General features: G+C 30.3%; 1 protein-coding gene across 1 annotated transcript; it reads left to right on the top strand.

Moving 5' to 3' along the window:
• The first annotated feature begins 20,818 nt into the window (after nt 1–20,818).
• Nucleotides 20,819–21,472, top strand: LOC133314562 (uncharacterized). Its single transcript, XM_061516056.1, has one exon. It carries the CDS (start codon nt 20,907–20,909, stop codon nt 21,255–21,257), a length of 351 nt encoding a protein of 116 aa, XP_061372040.1. The 5' UTR covers nt 20,819–20,906; the 3' UTR covers nt 21,258–21,472.
• The last annotated feature ends 1,612 nt before the right edge of the window (nt 21,473–23,084 follow it).

The raw sequence follows: 23,084 nt of genomic DNA, 5'->3' as shown, positions 1-23,084 counted from the left end.
TCTCTCTATATATATATATATATATATATATATATATGGAAAAAAAAATATCTAATGTTACTTTAAATAACTTTGTCTTATATTCATTGAAACGACGTCGTTTTGGGGTTGAAAAATAAAAAAATTAGAATGATAAAGACTATTATAATCCTGAAATAAATTAAAATTACAAAACGACGTGATTTTCTTCCCAAAACGATATCATTTTGGTGAACATTAGATTGGTGATTTTCTCCCTAGCCTTATTTCAAAGTTTACACGCCTAGTTGTACTTTTAGGCTTTTAGCATCTCAAATAATAAACATCTCTTCCCAAAAGATGAATGATTCTTCCACTCTGTAGTAGACCAATTATAAGTTGTTATCAGTATCCGTTTTCACACACATTTCGAAAAGTAATGCAGTAATTACTGGCTAACGATGGTCATTAGAAATCTACTTTGGACTCGTGAGTCAAGATTATCCAATTTCATAAACACTACTCACTAGATTCCTCACTTTTTTTTTTTTTTGGGAGGACTTCGATTTTTTTTTTTTTTATGGTCGACGCATTGAACTTTCTCTTGTATAAAACACTTCTGCATGTTTGACACTATACTAACGTTTGATTTATAGTACTTTTCGAATCTCTTCAGTACCACCTTTGAGAGGGGTTTAAAGCCTTAATCCTAGACCGTCCCGAATCGGATTAGTTGCGAAGCAATGAATCGATTGGAATATTTCTAAAAAAAAAGATTTATAGTACTTTTGGATTAGTTTATTTTAAGGTTTAAAAAGTCTGTTTTAATAATTTTTTAGAACTTTTTTTTAAAAAAGAAACTATTATTTTCAATTTTTTAACAGTCGCTGGTAATTTTTTAGAAATAAATAATTGCTTTTTTTAAAAAAATTAAAATATTTTTTAATCAAAATAAATTTATTAAAAATTACATTTGAATATTAGACAGAATATCCCGAAATCGAGGGTAATTACAACAGAGGTTGGAATTTGGATGGAAAACGTTGGATGTTACATAATGGATTTCGATATCTATAATCGCAAAATCAATGGTAGAATATTGGCTCTTTGACCAGTTATTTCCATTTGAATATACCAATTTGATATTTGGTTAAGAGACATTACTGTTTGGGGTTTTTGAGTGCCGCGGGACTCTAAATGACGTCCACAAACCTCTGCGGCACTCATGTGATTTTCTTTTTCGGACACAGTGCCGCCAACACCCTCCATCTGCACCAGTTTTTTATTTTATTTCTTAAGTGCCGCCCATCACCCTCACGACACTCATTTAAAATATTTATATTTATATTTTTTGAGTGTCATCCCCCTGGGAAACTCGGACGGCATGCTAAGTGGCACAACTCCAGCCGTCCGAGCCCCACATTTTCCTATTTTTTACCTCTGTGTTTCTCGATTTCATTGTTATAGCAAAATTTCAGATCTGTTTCATTCTTTTATCTCCCTCTTTTTCCATTTGCAGCATTCTCTTCTCCTTTGTTTTTTTTTTTTCATTTGCATAGCATACGATTGGTTGCAATGAAACGATTGATTGCAGTGAAACGATTGCAGTAAAGTGAAGCACTGAAGCTTTTCCAAAGCAAAAAAGCTCTAAGGCAAGTTAACATCATTTTCATTTTATTAATTAATTAAAAATATTTAAATTTTTTAATTATTTTAGATATTTGACATAATATTTAGAATACACTAGTTTTTTTACTAACACAAGTATGTGCAATTAATTATATTTATATAGTTGTCATAATAATTAGTCAGAGAGACAGACTGCAGTGAAAAAGAAGAGAGAAGGGAATTACAGTCACTGAAAAACAAAATTTGGGTGAAAGAGAAGGATGAGGGGAAAAGGAGATGGGGCTCATAGGGCTGGGGAAGTGCCACGCACATCGTCCAAGTTCCGAGTTTGAGGGGGGGGGGCAATTGCATGTTAAAAAAACAATTATTAAATGAGTGTCGGTTGGGGGTGGGGATGAACCTGGGTTGCAAAAAATAAAAATTATATATTTAAATGAGTGCCGCAGGAGGTATGGGCGAGACTTAGAGTCGCTGGGTACCCCCCGGCGGAACTCAAAGACCCCAAACAATATTTTCTCCCAATCAAATATCAAATTGGTATATTTAAACGAGAAAAATCCATGACAGGTGAAAGAGCCCTAGAATATTCTTAATCATGAGAAACATTGATTAACGCCTATGACAAAAAGCATGGGTATTTAGTGCCATCTCTCTACAAGTCACCAAGTATTAGTTGGTAATGGATTAAGTGAAGTGGATATAAGTGAATGGATCCACGAACCCAATGTCTTAAGGTTTTGGATTGTGTTGCGAAAAATCGGCAAGTGTACCGATCGTTCCAAGTAATAAAAGGGTAAGTAGAGTATCGTCTCCACGAGGATTGAGGCACCGAAATTATTCTAACTATTCCTCTCTTGTTGGATGAATAAAATTGATTTGAGAATAATTATGATTTGTAAAAATTGAGAATAATTCAAGATATGTGAATAATTCAAAGATGCTTTTGAAAACTTAAGAATAACAGATTAAGATTGAGAAAATGTTTAAAAGAATATTGCGGTAAAAGATGCCAACACCTTTATGATCCCCACCTTGCAATATTAATTAATGTTTACATTTAGTTACTCATTGATCAAACAATTCACCATATGTTAATTGATTAGTTAAACCCTAATTCCTTAGTGATCTTAACTTTATTAACCCTATTAGAATCCTAATCCCTTAAAAATTTCTTTTCAAGTTAAGCCTTTAAATCAGTGAATCTTTCACATTTGCAATTCATGTAGCCTATCCCTAGTGCATACGTGAATTGTTATTTTACCCTTTGTTAGGAACTAGAATCCCAAAATTCCTATTGAAAATCTTAACCCTCGCAATCCTAATAGAATGATCGGTTCTAAAAGAATCATAACATGAAGAACAGGATAAAATAAATACAATTGGAATAAATAAATATAAAAATTAACCAACTACAAGGTGTTCACATTGAGGGTTGTGACCATTACCACAATAATAAAAGACTAGCCAGACATATTCATGTCTGACAATCCAATGTGTATTAAAGAATTCATAAAAGAAAATAATAACCAGAAAATTTGGAGAAGAAAGCTTCAATCTTCAATCCCAAAAGGCTTGATCCGCGTTCTCCTTCGTAATTCTCCTTCCGTGCCAAAAGTTGTCCTCTATTTAGGATTTTAGACTCCTTTTTATAACCAGCAATTCAATCAGGTCATAATCTTTCAAGAGATTTGATTTTTCTTTCTGTTTTTATCCATATTTGCAATCAGGATGCTGAAATTACGACGCCCGACGCGATCAACGCCAATGCCACGCGACTCGCGCGGGCCAGCAGTGGAGAAACATGGTTCTGGCACGAGTAGCGTGAACACCACGCTTTTAGCGTGGGATTGCAGTGGGACTCCATCATTTGGCGCGACTAGCGTGGCCATTGCATGAAGTTGACACAATTAGCATGAAGTTTGGCGCCATTAGCTTGAAACTCACGCCATTAGCGTGAAGTACAGTGGCTATTTCTTGGTTCTTCATTTTCACGCTATTTGCATGAAATCCATGCTAATAGCGTGAAGTAGTTTTTCTTCCTGAGTTCTCACGCTGTTGGCGTGAAATTCACGTCGTGAAAGGTCGCGTGGACTGTTGTTTGTAACTGTCATTTTTACATGCTTTCCTCCTATAAAAACATAGAACAAGAGTGAAAGTGTGCCTGAAGATAAATTGTCAATAATTCACTAAAATAATGTTATTTATCACTGAATTACTGTCAAATCCTTATTCTTTTTACTCTGAAATATCTATATGCCAAAGGCACATCAGATTGAGACATATATCGGATTTACTTGATATAGTTTGTCTTGCTTACCTATTGGTGATAGTCTCCCATCACGGGAGTCCCCTGGACCCGACTGACAATAGTATGTCAGAGTTGGGTTGCGTTCAGGCTAGCCAAATACCTGGCTAGTGCAAGCCTCTGATATCATTGTCAGAAGGATTCAGAAAAAAGTCCATAATAAAATTTCACCATCATTGGATTAAACTAAATCACTATAATAAAGAAGTATCACTACTAATAAACTAAGGAGGCGTTTGGTACAGGAGAAATTTTTTTTTACTCAGGAATCTCAATTTTCAAAAATATGATTTTTACATTCAGTTTACGATAATATCCGAAAATTTAAAATTTAGAAAAATTTAATTTTCCAGAAATCCGAAAAAATACTTCGGCCCCTAAGTTAAACCAGTAGGGAGATTAACTTATTATGTTGTAAGATAAGTTTTCTCTCTTCCTACAGCGAGAAAAAATGAAGAGAGAAAGTAAAATAAGAAAATAGAAAATAAAATATACGAACCCCACTTCTTATATATGTCTGTAGGAAAGTTAAATTTTTCGCTACAACATGATATATATATATAACCCAAACCAGTATAACAAAGTAGTGTATTTTTTTTTTAATACAAAGTAGTGTATCCTTGTTAAGCCGAACAAAGGAGTTTGTTTTATGATTTGAGAGCGACAGTGGCTGTCCACATCATATATTTTTTATGGGCACAAGGCTCGAAAAATAATTAGGAAATCAGTATAATTCATAAGCAGGAGTCAGTGGAATTAGATAAATTATTGTGTCAATTAAAATCGTTGTTTATATTGTGGTAACAATCATAGAGGGGGCAAGCTACTTCACCGAAAGTAAGATGGCTATTTTAAAAATAAAAATAAAAATTAACAACCTAAAAAGCATAAAAGATAACAATTTAATTAATTATATTGCTCATGACATTATCTAAAAAAATTTACTCTAACTCTCACACGATTAGTGTCTTCCTCAACTATTTCATCTGACGTTGTGTAAAACTAATTCATTTAAAATATTTATTTTATTAAATATAATATATAATAACATTTCCTTTTAACTTGAAATGAAGAAAGATTATATAAATAAATTTTGTAAAATAATTAGATTGACGTAGTTCCCCATCAAAATTCAAACACATATAAAAATAACTTATTCCCAATGAGTCCAAAACAATATTATTTTGGGTTGAAAAAAATGTATTTTTATAATTCTAATTTATTCTAAAATTATATTAGTCTTATTATTTTAATTTTTAACTTTTTAACTTCAAAATGATATCATTTTAAATTTACTGAAAATAATTTTATCTTCTAAAGTTTTTCCCAAAAATGATATTGGAGTAAATTGATGGTAAGAGTTATAAAATGATATTATTAGATATTTATGGTGTTCAGTGTTCACAAATTTATACAGGCGGAAGAAAGCCTCAAAATAGAATTTTATTATTTTAATATATTTCTTTTAGTAATTTTTTTTTTTTTTTAAAAAAAGTATGTTTTCTGAATTCGACCAAGGTTCAATCATTAATGAAAATTGAGATCCAGATAATTATATTTCAGAACAACAGCTCGTGTAGGAAGAGGTTTAAGAAATACAAGGGGAGAAAAACATTGAAGAAAGAACTAGGTAATTTTGCTGCGCTATATCTCGTATGCCTTTATTTTTGGACTGAAAAACTCGAAACTAAAGGCTTCTTCCGTTATTTGTGAGAGCTAGTGATCTGAACAGTGATGTGAACCACAGAGGTTTGTGAAGAATGCAAAAGTTCAAATTCAGCTAAGAGCAAAGCAAAAACGAAAAAATTAAACCGATGAATATTTATCAAAGAAATAAGAACAATAATTGAGGAAAATATATATTATTTATTCACATATTTGAATTATTGTATTGTTATTTGGGTCGTGAATGCATGCGATTCAAGTAATGATATTCAATTTCTGGGTTTAATCTTCTGAGTGTAGATATAATCGAGATGAGCCGCTAGAGTTCTTCTGATCAAACATTCCTCTGTACCCTCTAATCCATCACAAATCTCATCATCCAACTCTGCCTTGATTGCTTGGTGTGCCGCAAAATCCTTCTATTGAAAACAAATAAAAAAACTCACACACGCAATTTTATGGCTTAATTTGAAGCAGAGGCGAGTAAGAATTGAGAAATATACGTACCCCATTTATGATGGCGTCAAAATCAACGTTAGGACGAGAGGCATTGATTAAACCGAAGCAAAGGAGATGAAATATGGTGCAGATGATAGCCACTTTAGACATATCGAGTTCTCTGCTTTATTTTTCTGATCAGTTTTATCACTAGATAGTGTGTCTGTGTGAATGACAGAGAGTATAATGCATTTTATATAGATGGAATAAGCTTGTCGGACACGACCGACATTCAGTGAACCACTGATTAGATTAAAGATTTTTATTTTTTTTTGCACAAAATTTTTAATATTTGATATCATTTAAATGAATGAATCATACCGTGCATAATTTATAATTAATTAGGATTCTTATATTATGATTCTCATTTGGGGATCAATCAATGTAGTCTATTATTGTTTTGATTCCAACATATTCAAAGTATGATAAACCAAATAAGCGTATATTCCAAGTGAAAAAAAAAATTGTCCCTTGAAATTTTCGTACTTTATCAAATATTTAAATTTTTATTATGAACAAAAAATTTAATTATCAAACTATTATTATTTATAATATATTTAAAAATTTTGAATTTTTTATATTTTAAATAATTCATTTATAATGAATTATTTATAATATTAACTATTATTTGATTCAATAAATTTAAAGTCAATTTATAAAAAGGAAAAGTTCAAAAATCTCATGTGGTTTGCTTTTTTATCATTTTTTTCCTTATCAGTTATCTCCTAACTTTGTGATTTTTTTTATCCAAATCCACATTTAATATTGTTAGTAATTAAACTAACTTGTTCATTTTATTCTTATTTTACTTGTATAAAAGTTGTTATTTAATCTGACGTAAAGATCTTGGTCACCAGCAATAAATTAACTGCCTTTGATGTTATAGTGATTTTGACCAAAATTTAAAAGATAGATTAGGCTTTTTTATATGGGTAAAGGATTTCTCCAGTCACCGGAGATAGAGTTATCTACAGTGAGCTCAAAACTACGTCATTTTGAGCCGAAAATTAAGATATTTTTGTAATTATAATATATTACAGGATTATATTAGTCTTTGTCATTATAATTTTTTAATCTTATAACCCAAAACGACGTCGTTTTGAGTTCACTGGAGATAACTTTATCTCCGGTGACTGGAGAAATACTTTTTCCTTTTTATATAGGAAAAATAAGGATAAAATGAACAAGTTGGTTCAATTACTAATGATGTTAAATGTGGATTTAGATGTTATCAAAAAAAAAATGTGGATTTAGATGAAAAAAAATATAGGAGTTAAGTGATAAGAAAAAGAAAGGAGATAAGTAATTAAAAAAAAGTAAACCATATGGTTTTTTCTTTTTGAACTTTTCTCCTCATAAATAATAATAATGATAACATTATTAATTATCATAATTATCAAATACTGATTATGATTTATTATATTAATAAGTATTTACAAGGGGTGGTCAATGAACACGGATGGAGGGGGAATAAAATTTGAATTGGACAATCATGATTAATTCACATGGCAACATTTAATAAACATACTAATCTAGCCTAATCACATTGGGCAGGGTAGTGTGATCAACTTCATTACTTTGATAAATAATTTGCGAACATAACAAGATCGAGAATTTTTTTTATTACAGACAGGTAAAAAGGCCACGATATATTCCTCTAGCATTTGCAAAATAAAACAATAAATATCAGCCTTAATGGAGCCAGCATGTGAGGGAAGACATAACGAAAAGGTTTTTTCACTCTAGGGGAAAACATATATAAGGAAAAATAACTTTCTGAATCAATCTCACATGTAGAGATATGACAAAACTGTAAAGAGTGGGGTTTTCTTTTTTTTAACCCAAAGTATAGATAATATAATTTGGTCTTATAAATAAAGTTGATATTAATTTTTTTAATAATGAAAAATACATGAAAGATATTATTTTATTATTTACCATAAGAATATCATTCGTGAAATTTAACTCATTCACTAACTCGGATTTACTTAATATGAAAAATCCACTGACTTAGCTCCATATATGGAATTGGGTATTGTGAGGCGTTGATATTGAAATTCGTCAAATATATGAAGACGGTCGAATAGGGGTGTTCGCGGTCTGGATTGGATCGATTTAGGAGGTAAAACTCATCCAATCCAATCCTTTCACTTTGATCATGTAATCATCCATTCGATTTAGATTTTTTTTCAAATCCGATCCAATCCAATTTTTTTCGGTTTGGATTGGATCGGTTTTCGGTTTTTTGAATATCCTAAAATTAATTTTATGATTATTGTGCAAATAACATCTTTTGTATATATTGGCTTTGTAAAAAAAAAAATTGAAATACAAAAATATCAGTAAATAATATTATAGTTGATGAGACGTGACTAAATTTTTTCTTGGGTTTAGTTGATGAGTTAATGGGTCTTGAGTTTAAAAATTTTTAGACTATGATTGGGGAAATGACCATGTAGATTAATATATTGGATCGGTTTGGATTAGATCGATTTTCATCAACCCATCCGAAAATCGATTTAATCCAATTAAAATTTGCGGTTTTTTTTTTTTCGATTTTCGATTTTTCGATTTATTCGGTTATCGGTTTTTCGGTTCGGTTTCCGCGGTTTGAATCGGTTTGGATCGGTTGATGAACACCCCTACATCCGAATGAAGTTCAGAAGTAACAGGGTCCTGATGGAATAAATCCTTGATACTATTTCTATATCATATATCTTTTCTATAAAAGGTAAAGTACAAGGATTTGAAATAAAATATATAAAATTCTATTTGTATCATAGAGGGAGCGGTTTATGAACCCGTGACAAATTAACTCCCTTTTGAAAGGTCAGTTAACACTGTCAGGGGATGTTTGGTTCAGGAGTTTTGGTTTGATTCTCATCAAAGTGATTCCTGCATATTCAATTGTCCATCTTTGGTTCACGGATCTCATTAATTTGACCCATCAATACCAGTTGTCTAGCTGTCGTGTTTTGCATGTTAAAAAGCAAAAAATCATTGTTCTAGAAAGCAAGTTGGAAGGTTACCTTGTCTGAAAAATCGAAAAAGTTAATAAAGTGGTCTTACACAGAGACACAATTACCCCTTACAATTAGTCCTATAGTGTTATTTTTAAAAGGATAATTTTGTAATTTGATTAAGTTTTTCCATCAATATTTTATCTTCAACCAAATACACATTCAAGAATTTCCCTCAATTTTTCTGGTAAAATTTTACCTAACCAAACAACTTTTTTATACTCCTATCTAACTCACTTTCTCTGCAAATCTCTAATAATTACATTTTCCTAATAAATTTTTTTTTTACTTGAACCCAACATCCTCTCAAGGTCCAAATTCAATGGTAACCTCCAAAACCCGGATCAGCAATCGATTTTCACACCAGTCTTCGGCTAAAAATTAAATTGCAGAAAATTCTCCTTTAAAATATAGTCTTCTATTTCTTACGTTTGGATTCAGCATGGTTGTCTAAAGCAATTGCATAGAATGTCCCTTTTTTGAGAGCAGGTGGTGGATTTATATATTATGTAATCCGAGACTAATGGGGTCAATATGTGGGTAGACCCAGCGGTGCAACACATTATTAGACGCACTACTTCCGCGTGTCATTTCCATCCTTCCTTGCTCATTAGTCATTACACTCATGTTTAGGTTTTCAAAATATGATTAATACTTATCAAATATATATATATATATACACACACAGTGACGGAGCCAGACATCAATTTGAGCCCCGGCTAAAAAATTATATGTGCATTTATTTTTTTAATTTTAATTTATTCATATAATAATATATTTAAATTACATTAAATACAGAGCACCTGAGCAGGCAGCATTAAGAAAAATTATAAATTTATTAAATATTTTTTATTTTTTTATACAAATGAAAATTAAACACATAACCTAATACAACTTACCCAAATCTCGCACCAAATATATTTTAAATTTTAGATGGCGCCAGATTACAAATTTTAGCCCGAGCTAAATTATAATTTTAACACGGGTCAAATTATAATTAATTATATATAATAAGTACAATTTGTTAAAATTTAGCCCGGGCCGAGGCTACCGCAAGTAGTATGTGGCTCCGCCACTGTATATATAATAAGGAAGGTTATGCTTACAACATATATATATATATATATATATATATATATAGAGAGAGATAGAGATAGAGGTAGGATCCTTTGACACCAATATCAAATTTGAAATTTGAGACCTCATCTGAGAGCCATTAGATCAAAAAAGATCAATGATGTCATATGCTTACAAATCAGAGTTGTTGATCTTTTTTGATCTACTGGCTCTCGGATGAGGTGTCAAATTTCAAATTTGACACTGGTGTAAAAGGATTCTTCCTCACACACACATATATATATATGAGTTTATTGGATGCACAGTGACTGCACCTAAGGATTGGTGCAGTCAACTTGTATTCCCAGAAATACATTGTTATAATATTTATTATAACTATGTATTTCTGAGAATACATACTAAACCGCATTAATCTTTACATGCAATCACATTACACACAATTTTTCATATATATATGAAATATAGTCTCTTATGTGGCGGAGCTATGTTGGCTCCAACCAGGACCTTGCCTCTGGTTCATTTTTAAAAAGTACTCACGTTTTAGACATAGATAAATAACTGTTGCTAAGTTAAAGCTGTAAGAAATTTTTAACACTAAGATCGATATATGTATGATATATAAAACACCACACAATAATTTTTACTCTGAAAGAAATTTGTATACCTGATTGGGTCATCTTATCTACTGAGCGAAGAACTTTGATTGTCACAGCTAGAGTCTTCCTCTCTATGACCTATTTCAGAATGGCAGCCTTCAGCGATGGGAGCATGACGGCTCATGAGGCTTAACCCCAATATAAACAGGCTAAAGAGGGGACCTAGCAAAACCCTAATCAACAGTGTGTCTAATGGGTCCACCCATCATAGAAGCCCAATTAGACACCAATGCCTACACTGTGCTGCCAACTAGGCCCAATACCAAAAGATGCCAAAAGTCCAACTCAACATGATCACAATGAGCTTATCACAATAGAATAAATTGGAATATCCTTTAACCCGATTATTTTAGAAAATACAAAAGCCATTAATTAATATTGTCCACATATAAAATTTCTAACATTCTCCCACTTGGGCAATATTAATTAACTTATTTTATTTTAAAATACTTTTATTTGAAAACGACTCTATCGCGTTAATAACAAGGAAAAACATTTTACGTGGCCACGATTTTTAAAAAAATATTCCAATTCCAGCATCTCAATCCAATCCAATCCAATATAACCCCATTATAGGAACATGTGATCAATATGCCGAAAATATCATAGCATATGATCTTCCATATTCACATACAATGAGTATTACATCTTCATGAATAAGGCCTAGCAGTGTAGTAAGAATTATTGCCAAAATGTGATCAACAATATAATGCACTAATTCTTATCGGTCCTCAATGTAATTTCTCAACAACATGAAATTACATTAGTGTAATTTCTAATCAACATGAAATTACACTCCATAATGCAATTTCTCAACAACATAAAATTGCCTTACCGCAATTTCTGAACAACATGAAATTGCCTTACCACAACATGAAATTGTCTTACCACAATTTCTAAACAATATGAAATTGTCTTACCGCAATTTCTAAACAACATGAAATTGCCTTACCGCAATTTTTAAACAACATGAAATTGCCTTACCGCAATTTCTAAACAACATGAAATTGTCTTACCGCAATTTCTAAACAACATGAAATTGTCTTTTCAATCCAATTTCTTAACAACATTAAATTGAATTAACGCAATTTCCAAATGACATGCAATTGCTCAAATTAGATAAACCAATATGTCATAATATCACATGAGATCTCAAAAATAACAACTTCATCTTTAAACCACACAATATGTTTAAAGATCACATTGATTCTCAGTCAACAGAAGAAAACAATAATAATGATGATCATCAACATAAACTTTCAATAAATATCATTGAAATCAGTCTGCATGCAGAATAATCAAAATGAAAAAGCAAAACAAAACAAGACATGGCTCCCACTAATCAAGGGAATCAGAATAATTTAAATCATTCAAAAGAAAGCATCGAGTACAACTCCCACTAATTAAGGGAATTAAAATAATTTAAAGTACTCATATATACAGAGGAGGCTACTTCAAGGTATTTCTTATAAGAGCTTTTTATAGCTTTTATGCCATCTACATAAAGTACTAAGAATTTACATCTACTCCCACTTACTTTCATGTAGATGCACTTGTCAAATATATTTAAATTAATTCAAAAGAATTAACAAAAAAATTCACTGTTAAGGCAAAATGAATGCATCCAAATAAACTATAAGGCAAAATACAACTTCAATTAAGGCAGTTATTACAACGAGACCAACAAAATAGTACATTCTCCTTTGGGCAAAATGCACATACCAAAGTTTAAAACAAGGTTAAAGCCTCAGATGAATCAATCAATGAGCATACACTAGCTTCAGAAATCTGTCCCCTTTGGGCAGACAGATCACCTAGACCAATGCACCCCAATAACTTTATTACAGGAAAACTTCAAATTAAAACACACAATAACCCCCTTTGGGCAGGAAATTGAATGAAATAACCAAAAGCATTCCTCAAATTTACATGACAAATAAATCAGTCTCACTTTCGTGATAATACCAACAGTAATTCGTAGAAACACTTACAAATCTTGCTAAAAATCATGATGCATTCCACAAGAAGGTGTAACACTTTCACTATTCATTAGTTCAAATACCAATATCATCCTTAAAAAGGTTTTACACTTAAACAGTTCAAGCGGAAGCATATAACTCAATAATTAAAATATTCTATAAATTATACATCTCAATTTCTTATATATTGACATAGTAAATAACGCAATAATAACATGTTGATGTTGATGGCAAAAATAAATAAATAAATAAATAACTTATTGACATACACAGTGCAAAAACATTAAATTTGGGCAACAACAAAATAATTTATATACCATAAACCCCCTTTGGGCAGAGAATATAATATACAAATATTTTCTATCACATGAAGATTTGAACAACAAGGAGAATTACATACCATTAAAAAAATTCATCCCCTTTGGGCAGACAAACTTTTAAATTATATATATTTCCCCATAATACCACATGCAATTTAAAAATAATTTATCCCCTTTGGGCAAATAAATACTTTTAAATTACGTAATCTTTTCAATAATTTCTTCATGAAATTTCCCAAATTATTATATGTAACAACCCCCTTTGGGCAGATAATTAACATATAATAATTCAAGACAATATATCAATAATAATGCCCAACAACATGAAACACTTAACAACATGTGTTTCCGACAACATGAAACACTTCACAACATGGGTATATTACATTTGTCAATCCAACAAATTTTGCCACAACAAATCATACAAGAATTTTTATTATATTTGTATGATGATTACAACTAATATCACATCATTCCCGTGATCCAAAGACTCTCAATATATAATTGAAATAATTAAGGGTATTGAGGCTAATCCCTAATTAAATGAAATTATATGGATCACTTGACATTAATTTCCAAATCCAAATTATTGCTTCAAACCATAGACAATAATACCAAAATATTCAAATTATTCATCTCAATATTGTATGTATAAGGAAACTTTAATTAATACATACAATCAAATCATTATAATACATGACATAAAACTTGCCTAATTTAATTCACACGGAGCATGAATATTAACATTCATTCATGGGTTCAGAATCCATTATACCCATTTACATTCCATTTGCCGCATGCAATTAATGCCAAATTATACACTAGCTTTACTCCATTTTATTCAATAAAATGATCCAATGACACTACCAAATGGAGTAAATATTAATTTTTATATGTTAAGCTACAATAAAAAATCTCAATGCAAAATATGATTAATTGCATTTATTCTATTGTCAATCACAAGTCACAATGCAATACACAGTAATCAATGAGACTAAGAATATTGCAACAACGTATTTTGCAGTGCCAAAAACCAATGATGGTGAACTAGTCATAATGTGCCAATTAAATAAAACATTGAAGAACCATGTAGCCAAATGAAATATGAAGCCAATGTCACTAAATCCAAAATGTGAAATGTGAAAACTCACTAAAATGTTCCAAAAACAAAAGTTTATTAATTATGAGACATACCCATGTGAACCTATTTCACAAAACTATGCAAAAGTCCAAACAGTTTTCACTTATTTCACTAAAATTAAAACTAAATGTCCAATAATTTACTGGCCCAAATCAGATGTGAAATCTAAAGTACCAAAAATAACATGTCACCCAAAATGAATATTGAAACTTTAATGATTAAAGCCCAACAACAATGTCCGTACCCTACTTACCGTATAAAGAATGCCAAATTCTACCACAAAATCATCATTTAAGAAATAATACGGAAATGAAGGGCTTGACTTTAATACTTTTAAGCTCCAATATATAAAGCATTAGCAATTAATGCATGAGCGGCATAACTATACGAAGACAGTAATACACTTACTAAAGTCATGGAAATTGAAAATTCAATCAAAATATTAAACATGAAATTTCATGACTTAAATAGTACATAAATAGTACTTATATCCAAAATAATTTTAAGATATAGAGATCTAATCAAAAGTTTCAACCACGTTGAAAAGAGAGGCCCAATCCAATGAAAAATATAATCCACTCATTTCACAAAACAAAGTGTTTCACTAAAACCCAAATGTGAAACTGTAATTGAAAATGTAAATGGATTTCAAGAATCTCTAAATAGTAATACGCTAATCTGAATACACCACAAATCAAGCTAACAATCCAAAATATTTCCGAAATGGAAATCAGTTAAAACAAAATAATTCACGTTAGCATTGAATAAAATAATTCACCAGGATTCTAAAAATACACCATTCTGCAAGTGTATTCCACAAAAGATGCACAGTCGAAAAATGTCCTAAAAAGTTCAAAGTTTATGAATTGAGGGAGGTCCCACGTGAATTTATTTCACATAAGTTATAAATAATTCCAAATACATGTACAGTGAATATAAAATTCAAATGTGATACTAATGCCAACTTACTAATAAGTGACAATAGTAACTTAACCGTGGGGTCCAAAAATAACAAAACACTAAGCCCATACTTAGTTGCCCACATACTAATAAGTAATAAATGTTAATATTAACTCATTGTGGGGTTCAAAAATAACAAAACACTAAGCCCATACTTAGTTGCCCACATACTAATAAGTAATAAATGTTAATATTAACTCACTGTGGGGTTCAAAAATAAATATAAGTATTCATGCTAAGGTGAATAAAGCCATGAATTATTTTTATTCACAAAATCAGAAAAATTTCAAAATTATAAGTGAAACCAAAAGTGGAATTCAGTTCACACTAAAAAATGCCAAAATCCAAAAATGAGGTCCAAAATATTGGAACACTAAGCCTATGTAAGTGTGAAAACAATGAAACCAACTCATAATTGTACAAAGACAATAATAATATAATAGTAATACACTCTTTAAAGTGCAATCAGAAATCAATTTACTAATAAAGCCATAATTATGTACAATTTCAGGATCTCCAAATTCATGCAACAGTAAATGCACAAAATTTTAATAATTGTTTCCCAAGAAATCAAAACTTTCAAAAAATGACAAAAAGCAAAAACAACTTACATCATAGTGTCAACAAATTCATTGAAACTAAAAAATCAAGTTTACAAAACAATTTTGTTGAAACCAAAACAATTCATCAAACAATAATTGTGAATCTAAATTCAAACCATGAACAGTGTTATGACAACAAACAAAATCAAAATAATTTTTCAGTAATTTAGATTTTCACTATTCGAGCATATATATTTTTACATAATAATTTCACAAAAATATATATTGCGCCGATAAAATTGCAAATAATATATCAATGATTCACAAATATTCCAAGGATTAAACACTTAAATGTTTGTTAATTTTGGCTTAAAATTAACATGTAATAAAATCTGAATAGCATATATTCACGCAATAAAATAAATATATACTTGAATTGTATATTGGATAAATATCACATACAAAATATTCGGCAATTCCAATCAAACAATTCAAATCAAAACATATATATATATATCCACAGTAAAACAATTGAAACTTTATATAAATAATTCAATTCACGTAAAACGACAATTTGAGATTTACGATCACGACGGCTTTTATAAGTATATATAAAAGAGTTTACGTTTTCCGATAAGATAATATATACTATCTGACAATATTAGATCAAATATATATGTTATTGTTCGTATTAGTTCTCAATTGTTCGTATTAGAATATATATGTTATTGTGATTCCTAGGTCAATCAGCATTACCATTTGATTATTTGATTATATATATATATTTGATTTACAAGACCGTACAAAATCTGGGGTTTCCAAAATCAGAAAATAATCGACAATCAGCTATTAATTTTGATAAAACAATATATATAATCAAATAATTTTTAAATCACAACTATACTTTCTGTGCAACAAACTGAATCACAATCATCATGGAAATCGAGACGGTAATCATAAAACATACTTCAAATTCGTTCCAAAAATTGGTACGGCATTCACCTTTGCAGAGGACATGGATTTTAAATCGATGATTATAAAACAAAACATCCAAGAAAATTGATACCGATCAAAATGAAAGGGACGATTTATTCAACACAGATTTCAAAAAAGAATATGCCTTCAAATCAGAATAAAACGTGGATTTTATAATCATACAAGTTAGGCTCTGATACCAAATGTAAGAAATTTTTAACACTAAGATCGATATATGTATGATATATAAAACACCACATAATAATTTTTACTCTGAAAGAAATTTGTATACCTGATTGGGTCATCTTATTTACTGAGCGAAGAACTTTGATTGTCACAGCTAGAGTCTTCCTCTCTATGACCTATTTCAGAATGGCAGCCTTCAGCGATGGGAGCATGACGGCTCATGAGGCTTAACCCCAATATAAATAGGCTAGAGAGGGGACCTAGCAAAACCCTAATCAACAGTGTGTCTAATGGGTCCACCCATCACAGAAGCCCAATTAGACACCAATGCCTACATTGTGCTGCCAACTAGGCCCAATACCAAAAGATGCCAAAAGTCCAACTCAACATGATCACAATGAGCTTATCACAATAGAATAAATTGGAATATCCATTAACCCGATTATTTTAGAAAATACAAAAGCCATTAATTAATATTGTCCACATATAAAATTTCTAACAAAAGCTACTAACATTATTTATCACGGACCTTAAAATGAATTGTAAAAAATGAAAATCTGATTTTTATGGTTTTGCGGTCTTAGAAAGCTTTGTTACAATATTTTTTACAATTAACACAGTACCACTAATTTTTACAATATTTCTACACATTTGTTTTGGTTTTTCGGCCTTAGAAATGAAATATATGGCAAAAGTAAAAATATTTTTTCTAAATTTAATTGTAAAAAATTAAAATATGACTTTTTTATGAGTGAAAAATGTCATTTATATAACCCAAGATAACTTGGAAAAACACTATTGCAGAGATCTTAAACCTTCATCACATTTGGGTCGAATTGTATATCTAAAAAAAAAAATTATATTCTGTTGCAATTCCTTGGAAGATTAATTTAAATCCCTAACTTTACCTTACTGGGAAGCTAGGTAAAATTTTAATTTTTTCCCAAACTATAAAATTGTCTCATGTAATAATAGAGATTGTACATCACACATTTTAATTTTCTCTTTTTTTCACGTTTTGCACGACCTTAAAATGAACCGCAATAGAAAAGTAGCACTCAAGAGTGGTCATACCTTTCCGATATTGTATTGTACGATAAAAGAAATGAGAGATAGATCAAAAATTGATAATTTAGTTCGCATCGAAAATTTGAGTAGGTGAAAGATTGAAAGTATATATTCAATTTTCTAGTATCGTCTTTGGGAGAAATTTAAAGTCTTAGTGCCTGTTTAGATCCTCTTTTTTTTAAGTTAGAAGTTACTTATAAGCATAAGCTAGGCCAAATAGATTTTGGGAAAAACTTTTATAATAAAAAAACTCTTTTTTTATAATAAAAAAAACTAAAAGGCTAAAAGCTCTTCAGAGGAGTTTTTTTTAGCTTTTATTTGTTTTTCTTGAATTATGTGCTATTTTTTAAAATGAAGAGTTATAAAGATTGAGAAAGATAATTTTCTTAAAATATGCGCTTTTAAACTAAATTTTTTATGTAATTATCAAATAACTTTTAGCTTTTTTTAAGTTTTTTTTTTTAGCTTTAACTTATAAGTAGCTTCTAGATTAAAAAAGAGAGAATCCAAACAGGCTCTTAATCCCAGAACTCGCTCTGAATCAGACTAGTTGTAAGCAATGAATCAATTAGAATATTTAAAAAAAAATAAAAAACATGTAGAAAAAAGTACAAAAAAAATTACATTGTAACGGGATATAATTAATGACAAGATGTTAACCGTTCTTAACGGGAACAAAAGTCCTGAGTCATAAAATTATCACACCTGCTACTAAGTAAAATCATTCGGACTTTATTATCTTTGTATGAAGCATTTATTTCTTAATAATACATGCAGAGACATAAACCCTCATCCATATGTCTGCCAATCAATTATTTTATTATCTAGATTTCAAATTAAAAATTAAGTATTATAATTAATGTAAATGGTTAGTGTTTGAATAGAAATATGCCAAAATCCACTTTTGATGCATATAAATGCTAGCATTTAATTTATTCTTGAAAATTATTAAAAAAATTAAATAACTAAGTAATTGTTCATTTCATTAATGAATTTAAATGCAAAAATAAAAACAACTATCCGTAAATATATATCCCATATATTAAAAGAGATTTATAAGTGTCATGTTGCAGAAAATTGTTTAGAACATGTTATAGACTGATCGAATTATGTGCCTCAAACTTTTACTTTTTTGTTTTTCTAAAAAGCCAGTAGGTCTCACCTATGTTGTCTGTGGGAAATTACAATTTTTTTTGTTAACATGACATACATAAGGCCCATGTTAAAATTAAATTTCGATGCTGAAAAAAAGATAAACTAAACATCAAAACTAAGATTTGACAGTATACGGAAAAACCCATAAAATTTGACCTTATATTATACAAAATAATATTTTTGTAGTTAATGCAGATAAGTTATCTGTATTTATTCTTAAAACGACGTTATTTTGAGATTAAAAAATTAAATAATTATAATTATAAAGATTATGATAACCCTGGAATAAATTAAAATTACAAAAATACCATGATTTTCATCCCAAAATGATGTCGTATTAGAGCTACTGCAGATAACTTATCTGTATATCTTATCTATGGCAGAAAAAACGAACCCTATATTATAAATTAAATTAGGGTAATATTTTACTTCTTCCACATGACACAACCAATTTTCCTACAGACACATAAAAGTGAACCCATCAATTCTTTTACTTTTTTTTATTTTAAAAATAGTGGTCTCATTGTCTCTATGACATGACTTAAGAATTTTCCTACAACATAATACTTATTTTTCCCATTAAATTATAGTACAAATGTTTTTAGGAATGAAGTGGCACCATTTTGCTGGGTCTAATTTCAATCTTTTAATAAAAAGGGGCAATAATTACATAAAGACATAGAATTAAACGCGAATTTGTATAAAAAAAACTAACCGTAGTACTATAATAAATTTAAATGTTTAATATTTTTGACTTTGTTTACACAAGTTTTTTTCTATCACACTCATATAAAATGAATGGATTCCATTAATTTTCTTTTTCTTTTTCTTTTTTTAAAATGAGGCCAACACAATTTTATGTAAATATGACAGAAAAAAATTTATATGACAAAAGTAAAAATATTTTTCCTTAAATTTAATTATAGAAAATTAAAATGTGACTTTTTATGAGTGAAAAATGTCATTTATATAACCCAAGATAACTTGGAAAAACACTGTTGCAGAGTTCTTAAACCTTCACCACATTTGGGTAGAATTGCGAAAATAATATATATATCTAAAAAAAAAATTATATTCTCTTGCAATTTTTTGGAAGATTAATTTAAATCCCTAACTTTACCTACCGGGAAGCCCACTAAATAATAAAACCAAATTATAAAACATGAACAAATCCAGAAGCAAAGGCAATCATGAACCTTTAAGAAAGTATAGCTCCTTGTCATCCACATCTTGTTCTATACGCATGACAATTAATCCACTATACGTGCATGATTGATGTTTCATGACGGTGATATATATTTTAATCTAACTGGAAATTCATCATCTAGAAATTGAGAATGTAATTAAGTTACTTCGCCACATAAGATGTTGTTATTGAACATTAATTGTCAACATAACTTATGCTTAAATTTAAGAAATAGTTTAAAGAAGAGCAGCAGCTAGCGGGTATTTTATGTTAGATGCAACACGACATAGAGTATATTGATTGTTTTTTTTTTAAAAGTCATTAATTCTTTCTTCTTCTTTTTCGCGCGTGCGTATACATGCGTACAAACTACGGAGTAAACGGTAAAAATGAGATATCTGAAAATAAAATAAAAAGAGAAGCTTTCAATTCCATAAATTGTAATGATACACGCCGGACACCATAATATAATAATAATAATAATAAATAATTAAACCAAGCTAGAGTCCATCATTAGCTACGAACCTGAAGCTTCTTAAGCTCTACCTAATTGGTTTTTGGGTGTGGCCATTTCAACGTGGATTCCATGGCTGCCACTACCTCTGCCAGTTGCAGCGGCTTCTTCAGTCTCCGATCATCAAATACCGTTGAGTCCAGGGTCCGGGGTTCGTCGTCGTCGTCGAGCCAAGGCTCTTCTGGTTGCAGAAAGCTAGATGGGGTGGCCATGTGGTTCATCAACGGTGTCACAATGGCTTTTTTTGCATCCTTAAATCATTGCTCTTGCATCCGCATCGCTACTGTAGAAGACGGAGAAGATGCCAACGACTTGCCGTTGATGTCCAACGAAGAAAATCTCCGTCATGATTGTGTCGCTGGAACCACCAGCAGGAGAAGGACAGGTAAAGGGAAGAAGAGTACCGGAGCAGTTCTTGACTGAAGAGTGAAGACCAAATAGTGAAAGTGGAAACAAAATACCTTAATTTTGAGGCCTTGAGAAAAATCAAATCAACGTGTCTTATCTTTCTTGGTAAGTGATATATTGTAATTTTATATATGCGGGTTATTAGAATTGTGCGTTCAAATATGTTATGGATAATGAAATTAAGAAGCGATCTTCCTTGACTTTGATGTATACAGATAATCGAGACTGTTTAATGTGTAATGAAATAAATTATATTAAACTTGATTTCTGTGCGTTTAACATTCTTTCCCTGCGTGTCTTTTGTTCAAAATATATAAGATTTCCGAGGCCTTTAATTTGTTCATCATGATAAGTGGTCAATGGACATAACTGGAGAATAACAGTGAATCAGTGAGCTAGAATATATGTGATAAAATTATGAATTCCATACTTGTATCAAGTTATGGATTCGGGTTGTACTAATTCGAGCTCCAAATTTTGCTCCTAGCCACTCACATAGCTGCAAAATTTGGCTCCTGCGTTGGATCGAAATTGTTGAAAATTAGTTACCGATTTCAATACGTTGCTTAACAAATCGCTTGGTAATTTGCTATAGTTTGATTCATTTATTATGGATTTTGTGCTTTCCTTTGTGTTTGAACAGATTTTTTGTTTCTAATCCATCGAAACGAGAAAAAGCTAAACGAAGAAATTAAAGAGGTGGGGTGGGGTAGGGAGGTGAGGTGAGCGTGTAAGAGTGGGTTGGGAACATGATTGTTGGGATCACCACCGTGATCATATTGATTTGTTTGCCTTTTGATTTCTTTTGGATTTTTTAAACCAATTTTGCAGCAGGTTTCATTTACTATTGTAGATTGATCATGTTCTGTATACTAAAGTTGCTTTTAAAAAATCAATACAAGCACTATCTTTCTCTCCCTCAATTCTATCATATTAAATGATTTTGTCGTTTGGATAATGACCAATGCGTTGTTTCAGTGGACAAAGTTTCTTTCGCTTTTGAAACTTTGTCCCTTAAATTAACCCCAGCACCAAGGAATCCAAGAAACAGTAGATAGATAGATACCTTGAAAGATGCCGTACCCATCAATTTAGTGAGAGATTAAATCCGTCAAATATACAATAAAATATAGGCTTGGAGCATGTTATACTTTTATTCCCATTGCGTCGCATGGCTTCAGCACTTATCTTGTTTGATATATATTTTGAATGAAGTATCATTTGGTTACTCAATTTTTTAGGAAAAAAAAATTAATTTATGGTCTTTCTAAAATTTAAAATTGATTCATATTAGTCTTTTTAAGAGACTAATATAGATTTTCTTTAAATTTTAGAAGGATCACAATTTCAACTAATTGAATTCATTTTGAATTTTAGATGAATAAGTCAACTTGTTTTTCCTAAGGAATTATAATTGGGCTTCGTGATTTTTGTTGGAAATTCAAAAGACACTTTATTCATATTTTTAAAAGCTAAGAGATTATAGAGGGCTTCTTAATTTTCGTCGAGAACTCCAAAATACTTTGCTCATATTTTTTTGAAAGTTCTTTTATTACTCTCAAATATTATTACTGAAATTTCACATATCACAATTCTAGAGTTAGGTTTTTATTTTTATGTTTAACTTTTGCACTTTTTTCCCTTCCTAAATTACAACTGAATTCCGATTCGATAACATTTCACCATCCATTTCACGTTTTCTCCCCAAATCTTAGCATATCCCAATTTTCTTATCTTCCAAACAATTGCATCATTTCAAATTCCACTTATACATTTCACCACCCGCTTCCACGTTTTCTCATTACATTCCATGTTACATTATTTGTTGTATGTTTAAGTTAA

This window comes from Gastrolobium bilobum, unplaced genomic scaffold (assembly GCF_033153095.1).
Source record: "Gastrolobium bilobum isolate Gb01-03AN ecotype WA unplaced genomic scaffold, APGP_CSIRO_Gbil_v1 utg10825, whole genome shotgun sequence".
In the NCBI taxonomy this organism is placed as follows: domain Eukaryota; kingdom Viridiplantae; phylum Streptophyta; class Magnoliopsida; order Fabales; family Fabaceae; genus Gastrolobium; species Gastrolobium bilobum.
Note: the sequence above shows the minus strand (reverse complement) of the source record. Positions and strands in the feature narration are given on the sequence as shown.

Bases quoted from the DNA above. Each gene is read 5' to 3' on its own strand.
- LOC133314562 (XM_061516056.1), top strand. From the start codon at position 20,907: ATGGCTGCCACTACCTCTGCCAGTTGCAGCGGCTTCTTCAGTCTCCGA.